The sequence below is a fragment of the Protomyctophum parallelum genome (genome assembly GCF_964188405.1).
Source record: "Protomyctophum parallelum genome assembly, chromosome: 11".
Classification (NCBI taxonomy): domain Eukaryota; kingdom Metazoa; phylum Chordata; class Actinopteri; order Myctophiformes; family Myctophidae; genus Protomyctophum; species Protomyctophum parallelum.
This window is the reverse complement of record NC_139707.1, coordinates 48,153,078-48,171,403: the sequence shown is the minus strand read 5'-3', so window position 1 is coordinate 48,171,403 and position 18,326 is coordinate 48,153,078. Positions and strand designations below refer to the sequence as shown.

Here is an 18,326-nt window from a genome sequence, read left to right as displayed (position 1 = left end):
GTGCCGCGCCATACGAGCTTGTAGATCTGCTATTTTTCTAAAAGCTATAAAGTCTACCATAACGCGCGGGCTTCCCGTTCAGAAGGGGATAAATCAAGGTAAATGGTGTCCGGGCCGACAGCCCGTAAATCTCCGGAGAGCGACGAGTGGCAGGCGAGCAGTGTTCTTCTCTAGGGCAACGTATCAAAAAAATATGAAAGGTTTTCTATCGGGTGCAACAGTTCAATCAAACTAATCGATTATGAATACCGATATTTATGTATTTAGTTTGTTATAGTTCATTTTAACCCGTTTTGACCATTTTGAGATCAGGTTTCTAAAAATTGTCTTCTAAATCCTGACCGTTTTCTGAAGAAGATATGTTTCTATGTCAGTCGTTCAAAAACTGGCCCCCGGAAAATCTGAATTCCCCCCCCACTGCCCCCCCCCCCCCCCCCTACCCGTTTCCCCTCACTGTATATGTTTCTTTTCCCCTTTTTACCTCCTTTATAATAAATTCCTGCTCTGTTCTTTAACTACATAGAAGTGTCTATTTGTACGTCTCTAAATGTTTTGATGAATTGAACAAGGTGGACCCTGTTGTAAACAAGTGTAATGCTTAATTGGGTCGTCCACTCACAGTTAACAGTCTTTGTATTGAGTTTGTGCTTGAAATGTACTGTAATTCATGCAAACTGTTAATCAATCAATCAATCAATCAATCAATCAACCAATCAGACGTCTGGACTCACGGGACGGCGTGGCGAGCGTCATCAGGACGTCTGTGGGCGTGGCCAGGCCTCCGCGCCCCGCCCTCAGCAGCGACAGTAACACAGACACGCCCCCGTGACGCAGGAACACCCCGCGGCTCCGCTCGCTGCACGCCAGCTCCCCCTGGAGGCTGGCCAGCGCCAGGGCCAGCACGTCAGCTACAGACAGGAGAGAGAGAGAGAGACATCAGCTACAGACAGGAGAGAGAGAGAGACATCAGCTACAGACAGGAGAGAGAGAGACATCAGCTACAGACAGGAGAGAGAGAGGACGTCAGCTACAGACAGGAGAGAGAGAGAGACATCAGCTACAGGACAGGAGAGAGAGAGGGACAGGATGTCAGCTACAGACAGGAGAGAGAGAGAGACATCAGCTACAGACAGGAGAGAGAGAGAGAGAGGACGTCAGCTACAGACAGGAGAGAGAGGACGTCAGCTACAGACAGGAGAGAGAGAGAGACATCAGCTACAGACAGGAGAGAGAGAGAGAGGACGTCAGCTACAGACAGGAGAGAGAGAGGCATCAGCTACAGACAGGAGAGAGAGAGACATCAGCTACAGACAGGAGAGAGAGAGAGAGGACGTCAGCTACAGACAGGAGAGAGAGAGACAGGACGTCAGCTACAGACAGGAGAGAGAGAGACATCAGCTACAGACAGGAGAGAGAGAGACATCAGCTACAGACAGGAGAGAGAGAGACATCAGCTACAGACAGGAGAGAGAGGGAACAGCGGTCACGCACGCACGCCAAATTTTGTTTTTTAGTTTGAGTCATAGTCTTTTGAATAGTTTTCATTTAGTTTTAGTCACATTTTAGTCACCTGGAATGTTTTAGTGTTAGTCTAGTCATAGTCGACTAAATCTACAGTTGATTTAGTCGAACAAAATGTGTTTCGGCGGGCCTTGATGCTGTCAACAAACATAAACAAACATAAACGTATGTTTTCTCATGCCAATAAAGCCCTTTGAATTGAATTGCTGTCGTAATGACAGCTTTTTCCACTTGCTGAAAATAGCCGATCTACAAGCCCACAGCTTGTAGATCGGCTATGTTCAGCATGCAGCTAATTTTTAAATGACTTATACATGGATCTGTTGTCCACTAGTCCCTTCCTAACATTTTAGTCTAGTTTTTATTTGTTTGACGAAATTGTCAGCATATTTAGGCCCAATCCCAATTCCTCCCTTCGTCCTGGCCCTTAGCCCTTGCCCTTGCTTATGCGCGTTCACGTGAGGGGGAAGGGTTATCTCAATTGTCTTTGGTGCGAGGGGTAGGGCCAAGGGTTAGGGCTAGAATCCCCTTCGTTTGAAGGGATATCTCGACGGGACTTCAAACGGAGCAACATCACTGAGGGGCAGTGAGGGCTGAAAGGCGGACGAGGTAAGAAGCCTTTTATGTCCTTTATTATGGAAGAATATTATAATAACCAATATTATTTGAATGTATTAACAATCTGCATCGCCAAAAATATCGCAATCTCTAGCAAAGGTTAACGTTACCTCACGTGAACTAACGATATGATACGGCGTTGCATTCATACAACGTTACCCATTCATTTGGCGCCGCATCGGCGCTTTATTCTTTTTTATTTATCGCCGGTGCGCCGGTGATACAACACGGATGCAAGCTAGCTTATTAGCAGGCATCAGTCCGACCCCCCAGACCACGATATGTCAACATTCTGCAGTTTTGGAGCTCTTAAAAGCCGTGAAATAGCCTACTGTACCTATATAACGCTGTCACTGCATAACGTTGGCTACTCGCGCTGCAGTGATAGCTATGGTTTTATCATGACCAATGTTAAGCTAATCCCCACAAGTTGCAAAACTTACATAACTAATTAGCAATGGTGTTGTTTTTTCCCCCAGGAAAACCAGCTACAGAACAGATTGCAAGCTGCCGTGCAGACTATACATTGGATGGAGATGAATCACGATGGCATTTTCATTGATAGAAAATTACTCTGTTCTTAATGATATTAAAAACAATGAACAGTGACCACAGCCCCTTCTTTCTATACTGTAAATTGTTTTTCCTTTTTCTAACCCTGTATATATATCTGTACCCATGCTATACAAACAATAATCAATTAATCAGGTACAACTGTTGAGAAGGTGTCAGAATGAGCTATATCTAGCTGAATTACATACATGGGCTACCAACATGAGACAAAATTACAATATATTTATTTCATCATAACCACAGCAATGTTATATTTACGTTCCATCTCTACAGCTTAAATCAAATGGAGGGTAGTTTCCAAAGTGGGTTATGGGCTAAATGATAGTTTGTACACTCTCAGAGTTAATTAACATTGATTTTACAATATACAGACAGAAATGCCATCAAAGTTTGGGGACCACTGGCCTGTAGTGAGCTTGCAGATCATCTATTTTCTGAGAACAGGTTGTATATCAATTTCTACAAGGGACGTTCAATATTTAGGGACGTTCCAATTCCTAGGGGGATGATTTATCTCCCTACCCCTTGACACTCATTATGTAGGGACAAGGGGAAGGGGCAAGGGCTGAGGGGTAGGGTTAAAAAAGGAATTGGGAAAGGGCCTTAGTCTTAGTTTTTGGTCATTTAGTTTTCGTCAGTGAAAACATGTAGTCGACGAACATTTTTTATCTTGGTTTTAGTCGACGAAAACAGCACACACACACACACACACACACACACACACACACACACACACACACACACACACACACACACACACACACACACACACACACACACACACACACACACACACACACACACACACACACACACACACACACACACACACACACACACACACACACACACACACACACACACACACACACACACACACACACACACACACACACACACACAGATCCTTGCCAACTCCCATCCCAGGACTAGACTATTGCACTCTTCTTAATCTTTTTTTAATGGTCCGTTCTGAACCAAAGCGGCCCGTTAAAAACACATTCTACCTGTCCAAACCCAAAGCCCGGCTCTCAGATCACCTCAGACGGCTGAACGATACCCACATGAACGCTCGGCTTCCATTACACCCGACGCAAGATAAAAGCTTTTCTCCCTTTTGTTGGGAGTCAGGTTGGTTTTCCTCTTTATCTTTATAAACGGTACCTATGATGTAAAATATAACCCATTCTGACCTGAGATCAGATTCTAAAAAATGTCTTCTATACATCCTGACAGTTTTCTGATAAAGCTATGTTTCTATGTCAGTCGTTCTTCGATTTTTCAGAAAATAGCAGACCTACAAGCTTGTGGCGCGCCACTCGGTGGCGCGCTATGAGCTTGTAGATCTGCTATTTTTCAATAGCTAAAGCATAGCATAATGCTAACACCAAGATGGGTTCCCACCCAAAATGGGATAAAGAAAGCCTGCGCTCTCGCACGCGCGCGCACGTGTGGCTGCATGCCTGTGTGTGTGGCTGCGTGCCTGTGTGTGTGGCTGCGTGCCTGTGTGTGTGTGTGTGTGCGTGCCTGTGTGTGTGTGCGCGCGTGGCTGCGTGTGTGTGTGTGTGTGTGTGTGTGAGAGAGATGGAGTGCTGGAGGGGAAGAATTATATCTCTCCATTATGCCCAATCCAGCTTCACGTCAATCCAGACCTGGCAACGCCGAGCCAACCTGGCAACGCCACTGACAGAAAGTAGAGTTGACACTTAGGCCCAATCCCAATCCACTCCCTTGCTGACTCAATGAGCCCTCACTGACTTAGCTGCGCGTTCATGTGAAGTCTGCGAGGGCTTGAGGGATGTCCCATTTGAAATCGGTAAGTCAGTGAGGGCTCAGCCCCGCCCCTTTATGTGCCCTTTGCCAAAGTCAGCGTCGATGCTGACTTTAGGCTGACTTTGGCAAATAAATTACCCACAGTTCATAGCGTTACTAGTGGAATGAGGGGGATCCTCCGAACGTCAATCATTTAGGTATGCAAATTAGTTATGTATCACGATTAGAATGTCAACAAACACAATAGTGCTTTCTCACTGTTCTCAAAAGGAGACGGAATGGAAGGATATAGGCTATATATTTAATAACAATAATAATATTAAGGGAAACATGATGAGAAATGACTAATGAGCAAAGTAAAATAATATGGAAATGAAATTTTGAAAATGTATAATGCATATTATTATATATGAATATTAAAACTCATATCACACAGGAAAGTGTATTTATTAAACTAATAATAAAACGATCATCTTAAATACTGAAATAGACATGATAGACATGTATAAATAGGCCAAGCATGTAGGTAGGCACTGGCTGTGAATGAGGACAGTTTGTATAAAGTGATGCAAAGTGTCATGAATGGCGGACTCATCTTCAAAGTGCTGTCCCATTTCTTTCAGAACAATTTGGAGCCCTTGCAGCCTCTCACCCTCAAGCACTTACAGCTGACGTCATTAAAGTCAATGAGGGTCCAGGGCTCAGGGCTTGAGGGAGGCATTTGGGATTGGGCCTTATATAGAAACACACTCAGGTTGGCCGACCCTCCGGGCGATGGGACGGATGCTACGGGGCTGTTTGTCAATGGAGAGAGAGATGCATAGACTATACGGGGGATGGGACGGTTGCTACGGGGCGGTTTGTCAATGGAGAGAGAGATGCATAGACCCTACGGGGGATGGGACGGTTGCTACGGGGCTGTTTATCAATGGAGAGAGAGAGATGCATAGACTATACGGGGGATGGGACGGTTGCTATGGGGCTGTTTGTCAATGGAGAGAGAGATGCATAGACTATACGTCTGGGGGATGGGACGGTTGCTACGGCGCTGTTTATTATTTACAAGTTCATAGATTGTAGATCATGAACTTGTAGGTCTACTATTTTTCAAAAATCGTGAAAATGTGGCGCAACTCTTTGAATATATATATATTCTTTCACAGCTAACGTTTTTAACTCAAATCTTTGCTTCTGGGGGCCGGGTCCCTGGAACAACATGTTTTCAGATGGGGGTCGGTGGCGAATTACATATCAATTTGTGGGGTTCTTGACATGGAATATTGAGCACCACTGATACAGAAACATGAGGTATTTCAGAAAACTGTCGGATTTAATTCAATAACACGATTTTTTTAATCAGGCCAAAATGGGTTAAACGCTGGTCAAACTCCCCCCCCCCCCCCCCCCCCGGCTGTCCACTCGCATCTCCCGTGACGAATGGAGAGCAGAGGCCAGAACGCTACATGACAAGCAAAGGGTTTACATTTAACTTGACCCTCCTCCCCTCCGCAGCCCGCCATCCCCGGGTACCTTTGAGCAAATCACTAGTGACGTGGAAATGTGATGTTCATTAATGAATTAATCCATTCCGCAGTTTTCTACAGAAAGCACAGCGTTTGTAAGAGCTCGCCAGTGCATGTATAGCGGTATACAGGTACAGTATAACGGTACAGGTACAGTATATCGGTACAGTATATCGGTACAGGTACAGTATAACGGTACAGGTACAGTATATCGGTACAGGTAAAGTATAGAGCGTCGCAGTCCCTCCCCCTTTCAGAACGAGTGGCCCAGGAAATGAATCTCAATGCATTTTTCCCATAGGCTTTTCTTAAAGTATTTATTTAAAGACGGTTACGCCGCGGACAAAGCCAACTCGGATCGTGACAAATCATGACCACATGAACACAATAATTTGGGCCGATCAAATAATTTATAAGAAGAAAAAAAAAAAAAAATAGTGTCGTCTCAGTGCCTTTATTTTCTTCTTTCTAATGAAAAAACTAGCAATTTTTCAATGGCTAAAGCATAACCAAATGCTTTAAACACCAAAAGGGGGTTCCCACCCAGAATGGGATAAATAAATAAATTAGTAATTTTTTATTTTGTATCTTTTTAAATAGTCTTTAATCCATTCTGACCGGGCACCCATTTTGGTGTTGGCATCATGTCGTGCTTTAGCTATTGAAAAATAGCAGATCTACAAGCTCATATCGCGCCACCGAGTGGCGCGATACGAGCTTGTAGGTCTGCTATTTTTGAAAAAAATCGAACAACGACTGACATTTTTAGAATCTGATCTCAGGTCAGAATGGGTTCATCAGACCAGTGTGTGTCCGGCGGAAACCTCGTATGAATCTGATCTCAGGTCAGAATGGGTTAAATGTGGAAAAGGGCTGTGTGTGTGTGTGTGTGTGTGTGTGTGTGTGGTTCGTAGCCAGTTGAGATGCCTCAGAGATTTAGCCAGGATATGTGTATCTGGCCCGGGCGGGCAGCTTCTTAAAAAACCCAGACAAGAACACCCCCCCCCCCTCCCCCCGCCTGTGCCCCCTAATTTAATTACCCTCCTCTATACCGCCATGCCAGTGCGTTCACCATGCTCACCATAAAACAACAAATCAATCAGAGCCCTTCAAACACTTCAATGAACCCCCAGAGCTCTGCCGGAGCACGGCCGTGCGTGTGAGTTGAGGCCAAAAAGGCAGCAAAATGTAGCAAAAAATCCCCCCAAAAATGTAAACAGGACCGTTTTGAGGTTTGCGTTTGTTTCAGCGGCAGACGGAAAAATGACTTGCGTCACAAACGGACACGACGGCGGCGGCCCCTTCCCCTCCCCCTCCCCCTCCCCTCCACACGCACGTCCCACTTGAAGGACTGCGCCGTATAAGAAAATAAAGTGTTCAGTTACGCACGACTCCGAGCGTAACATAGTTCCTGTAAGTGCCTGTGACACTTGGTTTTAACTTCAATGTTTTCTTTAGTTTGAAGGTGATTTGTTATTTACTTTGCTCATTCTGGTTTACCTTATGTTGAAACTTCCTGTCTTTTGGCCTACTTGTACTGTGACACTTCCTGTTACCAACATATCTAGCTGAAGCCCGTTAGCTTCACACACCTCAGAACCACTCACCTCAGAACCACTCACCTCAGAACCACTCACCTCAGAACCACTCACCTCAGAACCACTCACCTCAGAACCACTCACCACACTCAGCCAGAGTGACACAGGGAGAGATGCAGCAGAGCCATATGGTATGATAATGTTTGCCCAGTTAATTTGATATCATTGAAATGCTTGTAGACTACACTGTTTATTTGGTCATGTTGAACTATCAAGAAGTGTAGCTTCAGTGGACTTGATTACATTTATATTATCTACAGTGCCCAGTGCCCAGTGTCTGTCTGATTTGGTGTATAACCCATTCTGACCTGAGATCAGATTCTAAAAAATGTCTTCTACATCCTGACAGTTTCCCATTCTGACCTGATATCAGATTCTAAAAATGTCTTCTATGTCAGTCGCTCTTCGGTTTAAAAAAAATAGCAGACCTACAAGCTCGTAGAGCGCCACTCGGTGGCGCGCTATGAGCTTGTAGATCTGTTATTTTTCAATAGCTAAAGCATAACATGATGCTAACACCAAAAGGGGTTCCCGCGCAAAATGGGATAAAGTGCCAGCTATGTGGTGACTCTTTCATGCTCAAGGTGGCCTTTCCAGCCCATAGCACCCTCGACAGGCGGAGCGAGGTATACAAGAGTGTTTGTTTGTTTCATTTGAGTGCGTTATGGTTTAATTGTATTTTGTCTCTGCATTCAGTTTTGGCTTGTATATTTGGTTATTGTGCATTTTGTCTCGCATTAATTGAGTTTTGTATCACTGCATTAAATTGACCATTATACACCTTATAATTGACCATAACTTTAACCATTTTTATTGATTGTCTACTGAAGTGATTCATCTAATGCACTGATTTATTGTTGAGCGAAACTATGAAATGTATGATTCTAAAAGTATTTATTTATTCCACGTTATAGTTTTCACGGTGTTCGAATGGCGCTTCTTCAGAGAAATAAACACCCGTTGAAACCATCGATTTTTCGTCTTCATTCACAATTCGAGGGGCAGCTACAGTTCCTATTGTACATGCTTAGAGTTCATTAACCCATTTTGCGCGGGAACCCATTTTGGTGTTAGCATCATGTTGTGCTTTAGCTATTGAAAAATAGCAGATCTACAAGCTCATAGCGCGCCACCGAGTGGCGCGCTACGAGCTTGTAGGTCTGCTATTTTTGAAAAATCGAAGAGCGACTGACATTTTTTAGAATCTGATCTAAGGTCAGAATGTGGTTAATCAGACCAGTGTGTGTCCATGTGGAAACCTCGTATGAATCTGATCTCAGGTCAGATTGGGTTAATCAGAACCAGTGTGTGTCCAGTGGAAACCTCGTATGAATCTGATCTCAGGTCAGAATGGGTTAACACAATCATTCCCGGGATTCCTTCAAAATAGGAGCTCTAGGGTGCCAGAAAGAAATGGTTCATAGAGAGAGGCGGATGAGGAGCAGAAATGAAGCACGTAGTTAGCATATCCATCAGATCAAAAACACGGAGAGCGCCCTGGATTAGGAGAGACGAGGCATTCTTTCTGCCGCGCCAACGGCTAAGTCAACGGTAAGCTAATATGACCCTAGAGCGCGAAGGGCGGTGGCCGAGAGTCGGACTGAAAAATAAAAAAAGGAAATATTCTTCTCTCGCCTGGTATCATTGAGGATGCGCTAGGACGTGTACACTGCATCCCTCGATTGGAATCCCTAGAACGTTCCCAGACGTCCTCCCTTGGTAACCGTAAAGTTGCCAGTTCGAACCCTGTGGGCTCCCCCAGAGTTAGTATCGAAGTGTCCTTGAGCAAAGACACTGAACCCCTGATTGCTCCCGATGTGCTGGTTGGTGCCTTGCATGGTTTCCGCCACCATCGGTGTATGAATGTGTGTGTGAATGGGTGAATGTAATGCACCATCTATGTAAAGCGCCTTGGATAAAGGCGCTATATATAAATGCACCGTTTACCATTTAAAGGTTTTATGACATTCATTTTCATTTCTTTTACTTTTTCTTTTTTCTTTTAGGTTTTATGACCTCAATTACACCCAAAAAACCTGAACTTTGAACATCCAGTGGATTTTCTGTGGTCTGAAGTTTTCTTTGGGGTTTTTTGGGCCTTTTGAGCTACAATGAAAACAGGCAACACAGTGAAACAGTGACATCCGCTGGCAAATCCCATTGACATATATGGGATTTGCAGTAAGTGATGTCACTTACTGCCGGCAAATCAGAGCACCTGTTTGAGCCAGAAAACCCCAGATCACAGAAAATCTACTGAATGTTAAAAGTTCATGTTTTTTGGGTGCAATTGAGATTAGAAAACCTAAAAAAAACAAGAAAAATTCCAAAACCTTTTTTTTAATGTCACAATCCCTTTAAGAAAGCCTTTTAGTCCGAAATTCTCCTTTAACCCTATTTTCCGTTCAATGCTAGTGCATGAGAGCTTCAGGGAAATACACACAGATACACACAGACAGCAGCTTCAGTTCCATGAAGAAATATTTTCCCTTCAAAAGCTAAATACTTTCTGGTTTGGGGGTAAATGTACAGTATAGCGTGAAATCCTATAGAACGTGGTCTTATGGTCAGATGTACCGTGCCGTGAAATCTCATACCATTCAATCCACTACAGAGAATACATAGCTTTAACACATTTAGGCCTGACGTCAAAATTTAAAAGAATTATGTAAACGTAATTTTTTTCTGAAAAACCTCATGTTTCTGTATCAGTGGTTCTCAATATTTCATGTCAAGGACCCCCATAAATATATGAAATTGAAATATCTGAAAATGTGTTGTTTCAGGGACCCCCCCTCCCCCCCGCTCCCAGAAGCAAAGATTTGAGTTAAAAACGTTCGCTCTGAAAGAATATATATTCAAAGCTTTGAGCCACATGTTCAGGATTTTTCTAAAATAGCAGATCTACAAGCTTGTAGCGCGCCACAGCTTGTAGATCCGCTATTTTTCAATAGCTAAAGCGTATAACATAACGCTAACACCAAAAGAGGTTCCCGCCCCAAAAGGTTTAATGTCGAGAGTGAGTGAGTGAGTGTGGTCGTAAAAATATCTTGATAAAAAATGATTTGTAGTTTTTCGAAAAGCCATGTTTGGGGAGCAACGTCCACCACACATATGATCACACGGTGTATTCCGAGAGGACGGTCGTGAATTATGCCGTATTTTCCATCGATAAAAGCACCTGTGAAAGGATTTGCACAACAACTCGTTGACATTGGAATTTATTCACTGCGCCTCTATCCATCCACGGGACGATTATCTCCAACAGCTGTGTGTGTGTGTGTGTGTGTGTGTGCGTGTGTGTGTGTGTGTGTGTGTGCGTGCGTGTGTGTGTGCCTTTGATTTGTACATGGGCCAGGCATTCCAAGATAAATATTCTAAGTATCAACCATTACTTGGAAGTATAACAAACCTGGGGTATCGCTGTAGATTTGCCATACTGATATTCGGAAGCCTGGGCCATGTGCATAAACTGACCATGAGTGGCCTATAAGAAAAGCTGGCATGACAAAAAGCAAAGCCAAACAACTTGCCAAATACTGAGCTCTGTTTGGGCTGTTATAGGCAGCCAAATACTGAGCTCTGTTTGGGCTGTTATAGGCAGCCAAATACTGAGCTCTGTTTAGGCTGTTATAGGCAGCCAAATACTGAGCTCTGTTTGGGCTGTAATAGGCAGCCAAATACTGAGCTCTGTTTGGGCTGTTATAGGCAGCAAAAATACTGAGCTCTGTTTGGGCTGTTATAGGCAGCAAAAATACTGAGCTCTGTTTGGGCTGTAATTGGCAGCCAAATACTGAGCTCTGTTTGGGCTGTTATAGGCAGCCAAATACTGAGCTCTGTTTGGGCTGTTATAGGCAGCCAAATACTGAGCTCTGTTTGGGCTGTAATAGGCAGCCAAATACTGAGCTCTGTTTGGGCTGTTATAGGCAGCCAAATACTGAGCTCTGTTTGGGCTGTTATAGGCAGCCAAATACTGAGCTCTGTTTGGGCTGTTATAGGCAGCCAAATACTGAGCTCTGTTTGGGCTGTAATAGGCAGCAAAAATACTGAGCTCTGTTTGGGCTGTTATAGGCAGCCAAATACTGAGCTCTGTTTGGGCTGTTATAGGCAGCCAAATACTGAGCTCTGTTTGGGCTGTTATAGGCAGCCAAATACTGAGCTCTGTTTGGGCTGTAATAGGCAGCCAAATACTGAGCTCTGTTTGGGCTGTAATAGGCAGCCAAATACTGAGCTCTGTTTGGGCTGTAATAGGCAGCCAAATACTGAGCTCTGTTTGGGCTGTTATAGGCAGCCAAATACTGAGCTCTGTTTGGGCTGTTATAGGCAGCTTGTCTGTGTGGAGGAGGAGGGGCCATGTGTATCCTTAAGTGAACATGAACTGTCAACCCCGTTATATTTGTTTCCTTGTAAAAATTAATTGTAATTAATTGTAATTTGTAATGTGTGCGTGTGTGTGTGTACCTTGCGTAACGGTGCGCAGAGCGATGAGAATGGCGAGGACACGTGTGTGAGGACAGGGGCTCCGGTACAGAGGACATGTCCTGTGGGGGGGGCGGTGGGGGGGTCCGTCCGTCTCCTCAGACTGGGTGGGGGGGGTGGGACGAGACACCTCCTCCCCTAAACGCCTCAACGTGGAGGATAACGCCACAGCCTGCACGCACACACACACGCACACACACACACACACCACACCACACCACACACACACAATGGACAGGACATAAAATGCATGAGCGCACTTGCTGTAAGTCAGAGTAACGATAGAACTGTCAAACATACGAGCACTGGTTTTCATCGGATTGGAGGTGTACTGCACACACACACACACACACACACACACACACACACACACACACACACACACACACACACACTCCATCTCTTCTGGCTCCTTCCCCAAACTTCACTAACTAAATAATAAAGCCTGTAGATCAAGTCTGTAGCGCGGCCGGCGGAGGGGGAAATGTATCCGTTTCTAAATGCATGAGGACATGGTGGTTTCTCTGCAAGTCATTTATCCCATTCTGACCCGAGATCAGAATCTAAAAATGACAGTTTGAAAATGACAGTTCTCTGAAAAAGCCATGTTTCTATATGTCAGTCGTTCTTCGATTTTTCAAAAAATAGCAGACCTACGAGCTCGTAGCGCGCCACTCGCGCTACAATAGAAACTAGAATAGCTAGAATAGAAACACAGGGGATGAGGTTTGGATTCGCTCTCCTCCGTCTGTGTGTGTGCGCGCGCTCACACGTGCGTGCGTGTGTGTGTGTGCGTGTGCGTGTGTGTGTGTGTGTGCGTGTGCTGGCGCATATTGGGCCTTCTTAAAAGTGAGCACATGCTGCAGCAATAAGGCCTGCATGTGATTCCAGTTCAAAACATCAAACGGGCCAGCATGCGGCCGTGACACAGACTGACAAACAAACACCGAGGGTCCAGAGGGTCCCGCGTGGCTTGACTGGCAGGGGGGAGAGGGGGGGGGGGGGGTGTGGACCACAGGGGAGGTGGGTTTGGTCTTTGCAGTAAATCCGTGGCCCAGTGGATAGTTTTTCAATGTACAGTACATTGTTGGGATCTTTCTCTATAGCCCAGTGGTTTTCGACCAGTGGTCCGTGGACCACCGGTGGTCCTTAACCCATTCTGACCTGAGATCAGATTAAAAAAATGTCTATTACATCCTGACAGTTTCATTATTAACCCATTCTGACCTGAGATCAGATTCTAAAAGTGTTTTCGATTTAAAAAAAATAGCAGACCTACAAGCTCGTATCGCGCCACTCGGTGGCGCGATATGAGCTTGTAGATCTGCTATTTTTAAATAGCTAAAGCATAACATGATGCTGACACCAAAATGGGTGCCCGGTCAGAATGGGTTAAGGGGGGGGGTTCCAGGTGGTCCTTGAGGGGGGGTTCCAGGTGGTCCTTGAGGAGGGGGGGTTCCAGGTGGTCCCCAGCTAGAGAGAGTTGGTAACCAAATGGACCCTTTATAGATAAGAGCGTCGCAGTCCCGAACCCCTAGTTTCCAGACCCCGGAAAATAATTCCCCCGTTCATTTTCCAAAAAGACTTTTCAAACAATATTTATTTAAAGGCGGTTTACGCCGCGGACAAAGACAACTGGAGTTGTGACACATCATGACAATGAACACAATGCTTTGGGACGAACAAATAATTAGAAAGAAGAAGGGAAAAAAGGCAGGTTTACAACACTGGTTTTGTTTTTCTTCTTATAAATTATTTGCTCGTCCCAAAACATTGTGTTTATTGTCATGATGTGTCCCAACTCCAGTTGGCTTTGTCCACAACGTAAACGTCTTTAACCCTCTAAGACCCAGCGTTGCTTTTTAGCAACAATTTTATTTTATTTAATTACTATTTTTTTTATTTTTTTTATGTTCTTTTTTCACCTAAACGTCATTGCAATGCCATTTCAATGCCATTGGTCATGATATTTGCATATAAATACCCCCCACAGAGGCTGAAATTCACACAAATAAAAAATGTCTGTGCAATTTTGAACATTTTTTCAAGTCAAGACTTTTGACCTTTACCCTAATAGAATTAGGTAAAATAATTGTAATAAATGTTTTTTAGTGATCATTAGAATGTCTAGAACATGTTTGATTCATTATTGTGAAAGATATCCCCAAAATGTAAATTATTAATTTATTATATTATTATATAATTATTATAAATTTTTCATCAAACTTTATTTTTTTTAACATATTTTTTAGTCTTAGTCCTAGTAGTACAAATTAGTAGAAAGGTTGAAATCTATGTTTTGCAAGTAGAAATTAATGCAGGTGTTAGCATTAGTTTTGCATGAAAAAAACGGCCATAGCCGTAATCAAAAATGTGATGAGGCAATGTGATTTGGGCAAGTGCCTATGTCCGAGTGTTTTTTTGTGCAAAATTAATGGTTGCAATGGATTCAGAATCATGAAAACCCCCTAATTTGACACATCACATTCTACTTGCGTTATATACTGTAGGTTGGCATTGGTACCCCAGCTTATTATACCAATTGCCCAACATATGCTGGGGACCATAGACTGTAAAAAATATGGACAAAGCGTTCGCCGGGTCTAACATGGACGTAAAATGAAGCCTGTTATTCCTGCACTGTAAGTCGCCATCTTTCTAGATCCGTTTTGGACCAGCTGGCCATTGGCTGGCTCCGTTTTGGACCAGCTGGCCATTGGCTGCCCAGACAACGAGGCGGGACTTCCCCCCTTCTTCTCCGTTGGTTTTTATTTTGACTCGAGTGGGAGGGGAATCCCGATCATAGACTGTAACGGTAGCCACTCCCCTCAGAACATACGCGATGTTTTTTTTTCTTTATGGTCATTTTTTTAATTAATGGGACCATAATTTTCCAAAAAGAATATTATGACATTAGAAATGAGACTTTAAACTAGTGACTGGAAGAAGAAAGTATTCATGACCATGTTTATTAAGGTAATACAGTCTAGGTGAAGTTGGGCCAAAATACATGGGCCTCTATGGAGCTATGGGGCTTTTTGGGTCCAGTCCAGCGCCACAACAGGCCATTATAATGAACTACCGATTTCAAATGAGGCTTCACGAAATATCTGGCTGACTGCCCCCCTGCTGGGGACCCATACTCAATATGTCCGGGTTCACATTCCGGCAAGTGGACTAATTTCTACTTTTAGATTTTTTTTATTGATTAGAATCGATTCAACGCATTTTAGACAAAAAAAATCACGGGTTAGTGGTAGCCCATTCTGGGCGGGAACCCCTTTTGTTATTTTAACTAAGCATTATGTAATACTTTAGCTACGAGCTTGTAGGTCTGCTATTTTTGAAAAATCGTGAAAATGCGGCACAAATCTTTGAAATATATATTCTTTCGGAATACTTCAGGCCTAAATGGGAGTCCAGAGCACCCGTTTGTGGTGCAGCGTGTGCTGCGTCGGCAGGGCTCAGATCAATACCTTGGCAGCAGAAGCCGTCTCCAGGCCACAGCCAGGGCCAGATCAATACCTTGGCAGCAGAAGCCGTCTCCAAGGCCACAGCCAGGGCCAGATCAATACCTTGGCAGCAGAAGCCGTCTCCAGGCCACAGCCAGGGCCAGATCAATACCTTGGCAGCAGAAGCCGTCTCCAGGCCACAGCCTGCAGGGCCAGATCAATACCTTGGCAGCAGAAGCCGTCTCCAGGCCACAGCCAGGGCCAGATCAATACCTTGGCAGCAGAAGCCGTCTCCAGGCCACAGCCAGGGCCAGATCAATACCTTGGCAGCAGAAGCCGTCTCCAGGCCACAGCCTGCAGGGCCAGATCAATACCTTGGCAGCAGAAGCCGTCTCCAGGCCACAGCCAGGGCCAGATCAATACCTTGGCAGCAGAAGCCGTCTCCAGGCCACAGCCAGGGCCAGATCAATACCTTGGCAGCAGAAGCCGTCTCCAGGCCACAGCCTGCAGGGCCAGATCGATACCTGGCAGCAGAAGCCGTCTCCAGGCCACAGCCAGGGCCAGATCAATACCTTGGCAGCAGAAGCCGTCTCCAGGCCACAGCCAGGGCCAGATCAATACCTTGGCAGCAGAAGCCGTCTCCAGGCCACAGCCTGCAGGGCCAGATCGATACCTGGCAGCAGAAGCCGTCTCCACACAGCCACAGCGCTGTGTTTGGTTTAGTGTTATGTGACGGTGTTGAGGTGTGTAGCATCTGGCTTTGTTTCGTTGTTCACTTTAGAAGATCCATCGCCAAAACACGCAGGGTTGTTTCCATCAGATACAAACCGGCGTGCAGTAGCCGACCTAAAGGTCAACACTTTACATACAGTAGCCGACCTAAAGGTCAACACTTTACATACAGTAGCCGACCCAGAGGTCAAGACTTTACATACAGTAGCCGACACAAAGGTCAACACTTTACATACAGTAGACCAGTGGCGTGCACAGATAGACACTAGGGGGTGCTAGAGCACCCCATGCCCTTTTGGCAATTTTGCTCATAATTTGTGCGTCTGCAACATGGTGACATTGATCAAATCTTAATAAAAAAACGCTTCTACTATATTATTTAGGGCCCCACAATCTAAAGCTATATGTTTCTATGTCAGTGGTTCTTCAATTAAAGAAAAATAGCAGACCTACAAGCTCGTAGATCTGCTATTTTTCAATAGCTAAAGCATCAAAATGGGTTCCCGCCCGAAAATGCAATTGAAGAAGAAAATAATTGAGAGAATATCACAGAATGTGTGGTTATGTTTGAAAAGAGCGATGATTGCAGCAGTATATATTTAAGGCCTTTATGCACATGGGGTGATTTATTTGTCACACTATACATTATGTTTTTAACTTGTATTCAGTCAATGCAATCTTGAGTATCAGTGGATGGAATTTCGCAGAGTGAAGTTAACGATATGAAGTCGATATGAAGTCCTACAGATCGGCACGCAGAACTCACAGAATGTAAGATTAATGCCGGGTTGTCTGTTAATGCAACACAGCAGCCCTGATTCACAGACACTTCGTCAGCGTAGAAGTTGACGAAGAGGCCAGAAGTGACGAAATGTGTTTGGGATCTGTGATTTTGCTGCTGGGATGCATTAGTTAGAAGATTTAACAATTATATTGTAATTGCCGATGTTCCTTTTTTGATCATGTTTGTTTAAGAATCAGCAGATTGTGCACCGGGCATTGATGGCGTTCTGTTTGTCTGACTGACTGGAGCTAATCTCTCTAATCTAGACCCATCAGCAGTCACAGTTCTTGTGCTGACAGTAGACCCAACTATATTATTTTTAATTACTGGATTAAATTAAAATTAAAGACAGATTTTCACGTTCTGACAGCAGAGGCGGGGTGTGGCGAGATTGCGTTAATGTGTATTTATGGATCTTAGGCAGGTTGTACCTGTGTGCCAGAGTCCATGTGTCTCAGTGTCTCAGTGTACCTGTCCCTCATAGGGGATTCACACTATGGTCCCGGGTGCGCACTCGGGACCACTTGGCAGATGTTGTGGTAGTGTGAATGATGCGTACCGTTCCCGGGAGCGGATCGCCCAACCGTCCCCGGGACCGCATGGGGGGCGGGTCTCTGGACCGTTGAAGTGTATTCAGATACGGATCGTTCCAATGTGAATGCATGTGTACCTAAAGAAGGAAGTGGACTGTTTTTTTTTAAAGAACGTGACATTATCTCTAGTCGACGAGCCAAGCGTCAACAAAAAAAAAGACAGCCGCTGCACGACGCGTAACACCAGCGCATTTCTCAACGCCGCCCTTCTCCTGTTGTATACACGCAGCACCGCAGTGCGCGCTGATCTTATTCTGCGGACTACACGTGGCTCTTGGGCTTTGCTTGGCACAGTTTCCAAAGTAAAACAAAATAATAATAATAATGCTAAAGTAGAATCCATAGCAAACTAATACACTGGAGCACAGAACTGACTGACACAGTGAATAGCAGGCAGGCTGACAGTGAAGTAGTATAACGGCAAAAAGCCAAAGAGGCAATGCAATTCAGTGTGTCTGGATTTATTTCAGACAATGTCGCACAGTTGATGGTCAGTGTCCGGGCGCGCCAGCCATCAAGCACACCGTCATCAGGAGGATTAAAGTGTGTTATGCAAGTGTACCCGGGTGCGCTGTTGAATCTCGGGCAATGTGAATCATGGCCATCGGGGACCAGGCAACCGTATTCGGAAACGGTTCCAATGAAACGGATTCAGTCCGTCTCAGTGTGAATCCCCTATT

The 18,326-nt window shown here is 44.7% G+C and overlaps 1 protein-coding gene across 1 annotated transcript in view; it reads right to left on the bottom strand.

The window, feature by feature from the left end:
• The window catches only part of ccdc138 (coiled-coil domain containing 138), a gene marked incomplete at both ends in the record, with an annotated part of 49,503 nt that overhangs the window by 13,636 nt on the left and 17,541 nt on the right, over positions 1 to 18,326 (bottom strand). The window contains 4 exons of the mRNA XM_083776846.1: positions 732 to 908; positions 12,068 to 12,257; positions 15,611 to 15,741; positions 16,062 to 16,245. Of these exons, the coding sequence (XP_083632972.1) occupies positions 732 to 908; positions 12,068 to 12,257; positions 15,611 to 15,741; positions 16,062 to 16,245 (682 nt within the window). The remainder of the gene's footprint in view (positions 1 to 731; positions 909 to 12,067; positions 12,258 to 15,610; positions 15,742 to 16,061; positions 16,246 to 18,326) is intronic.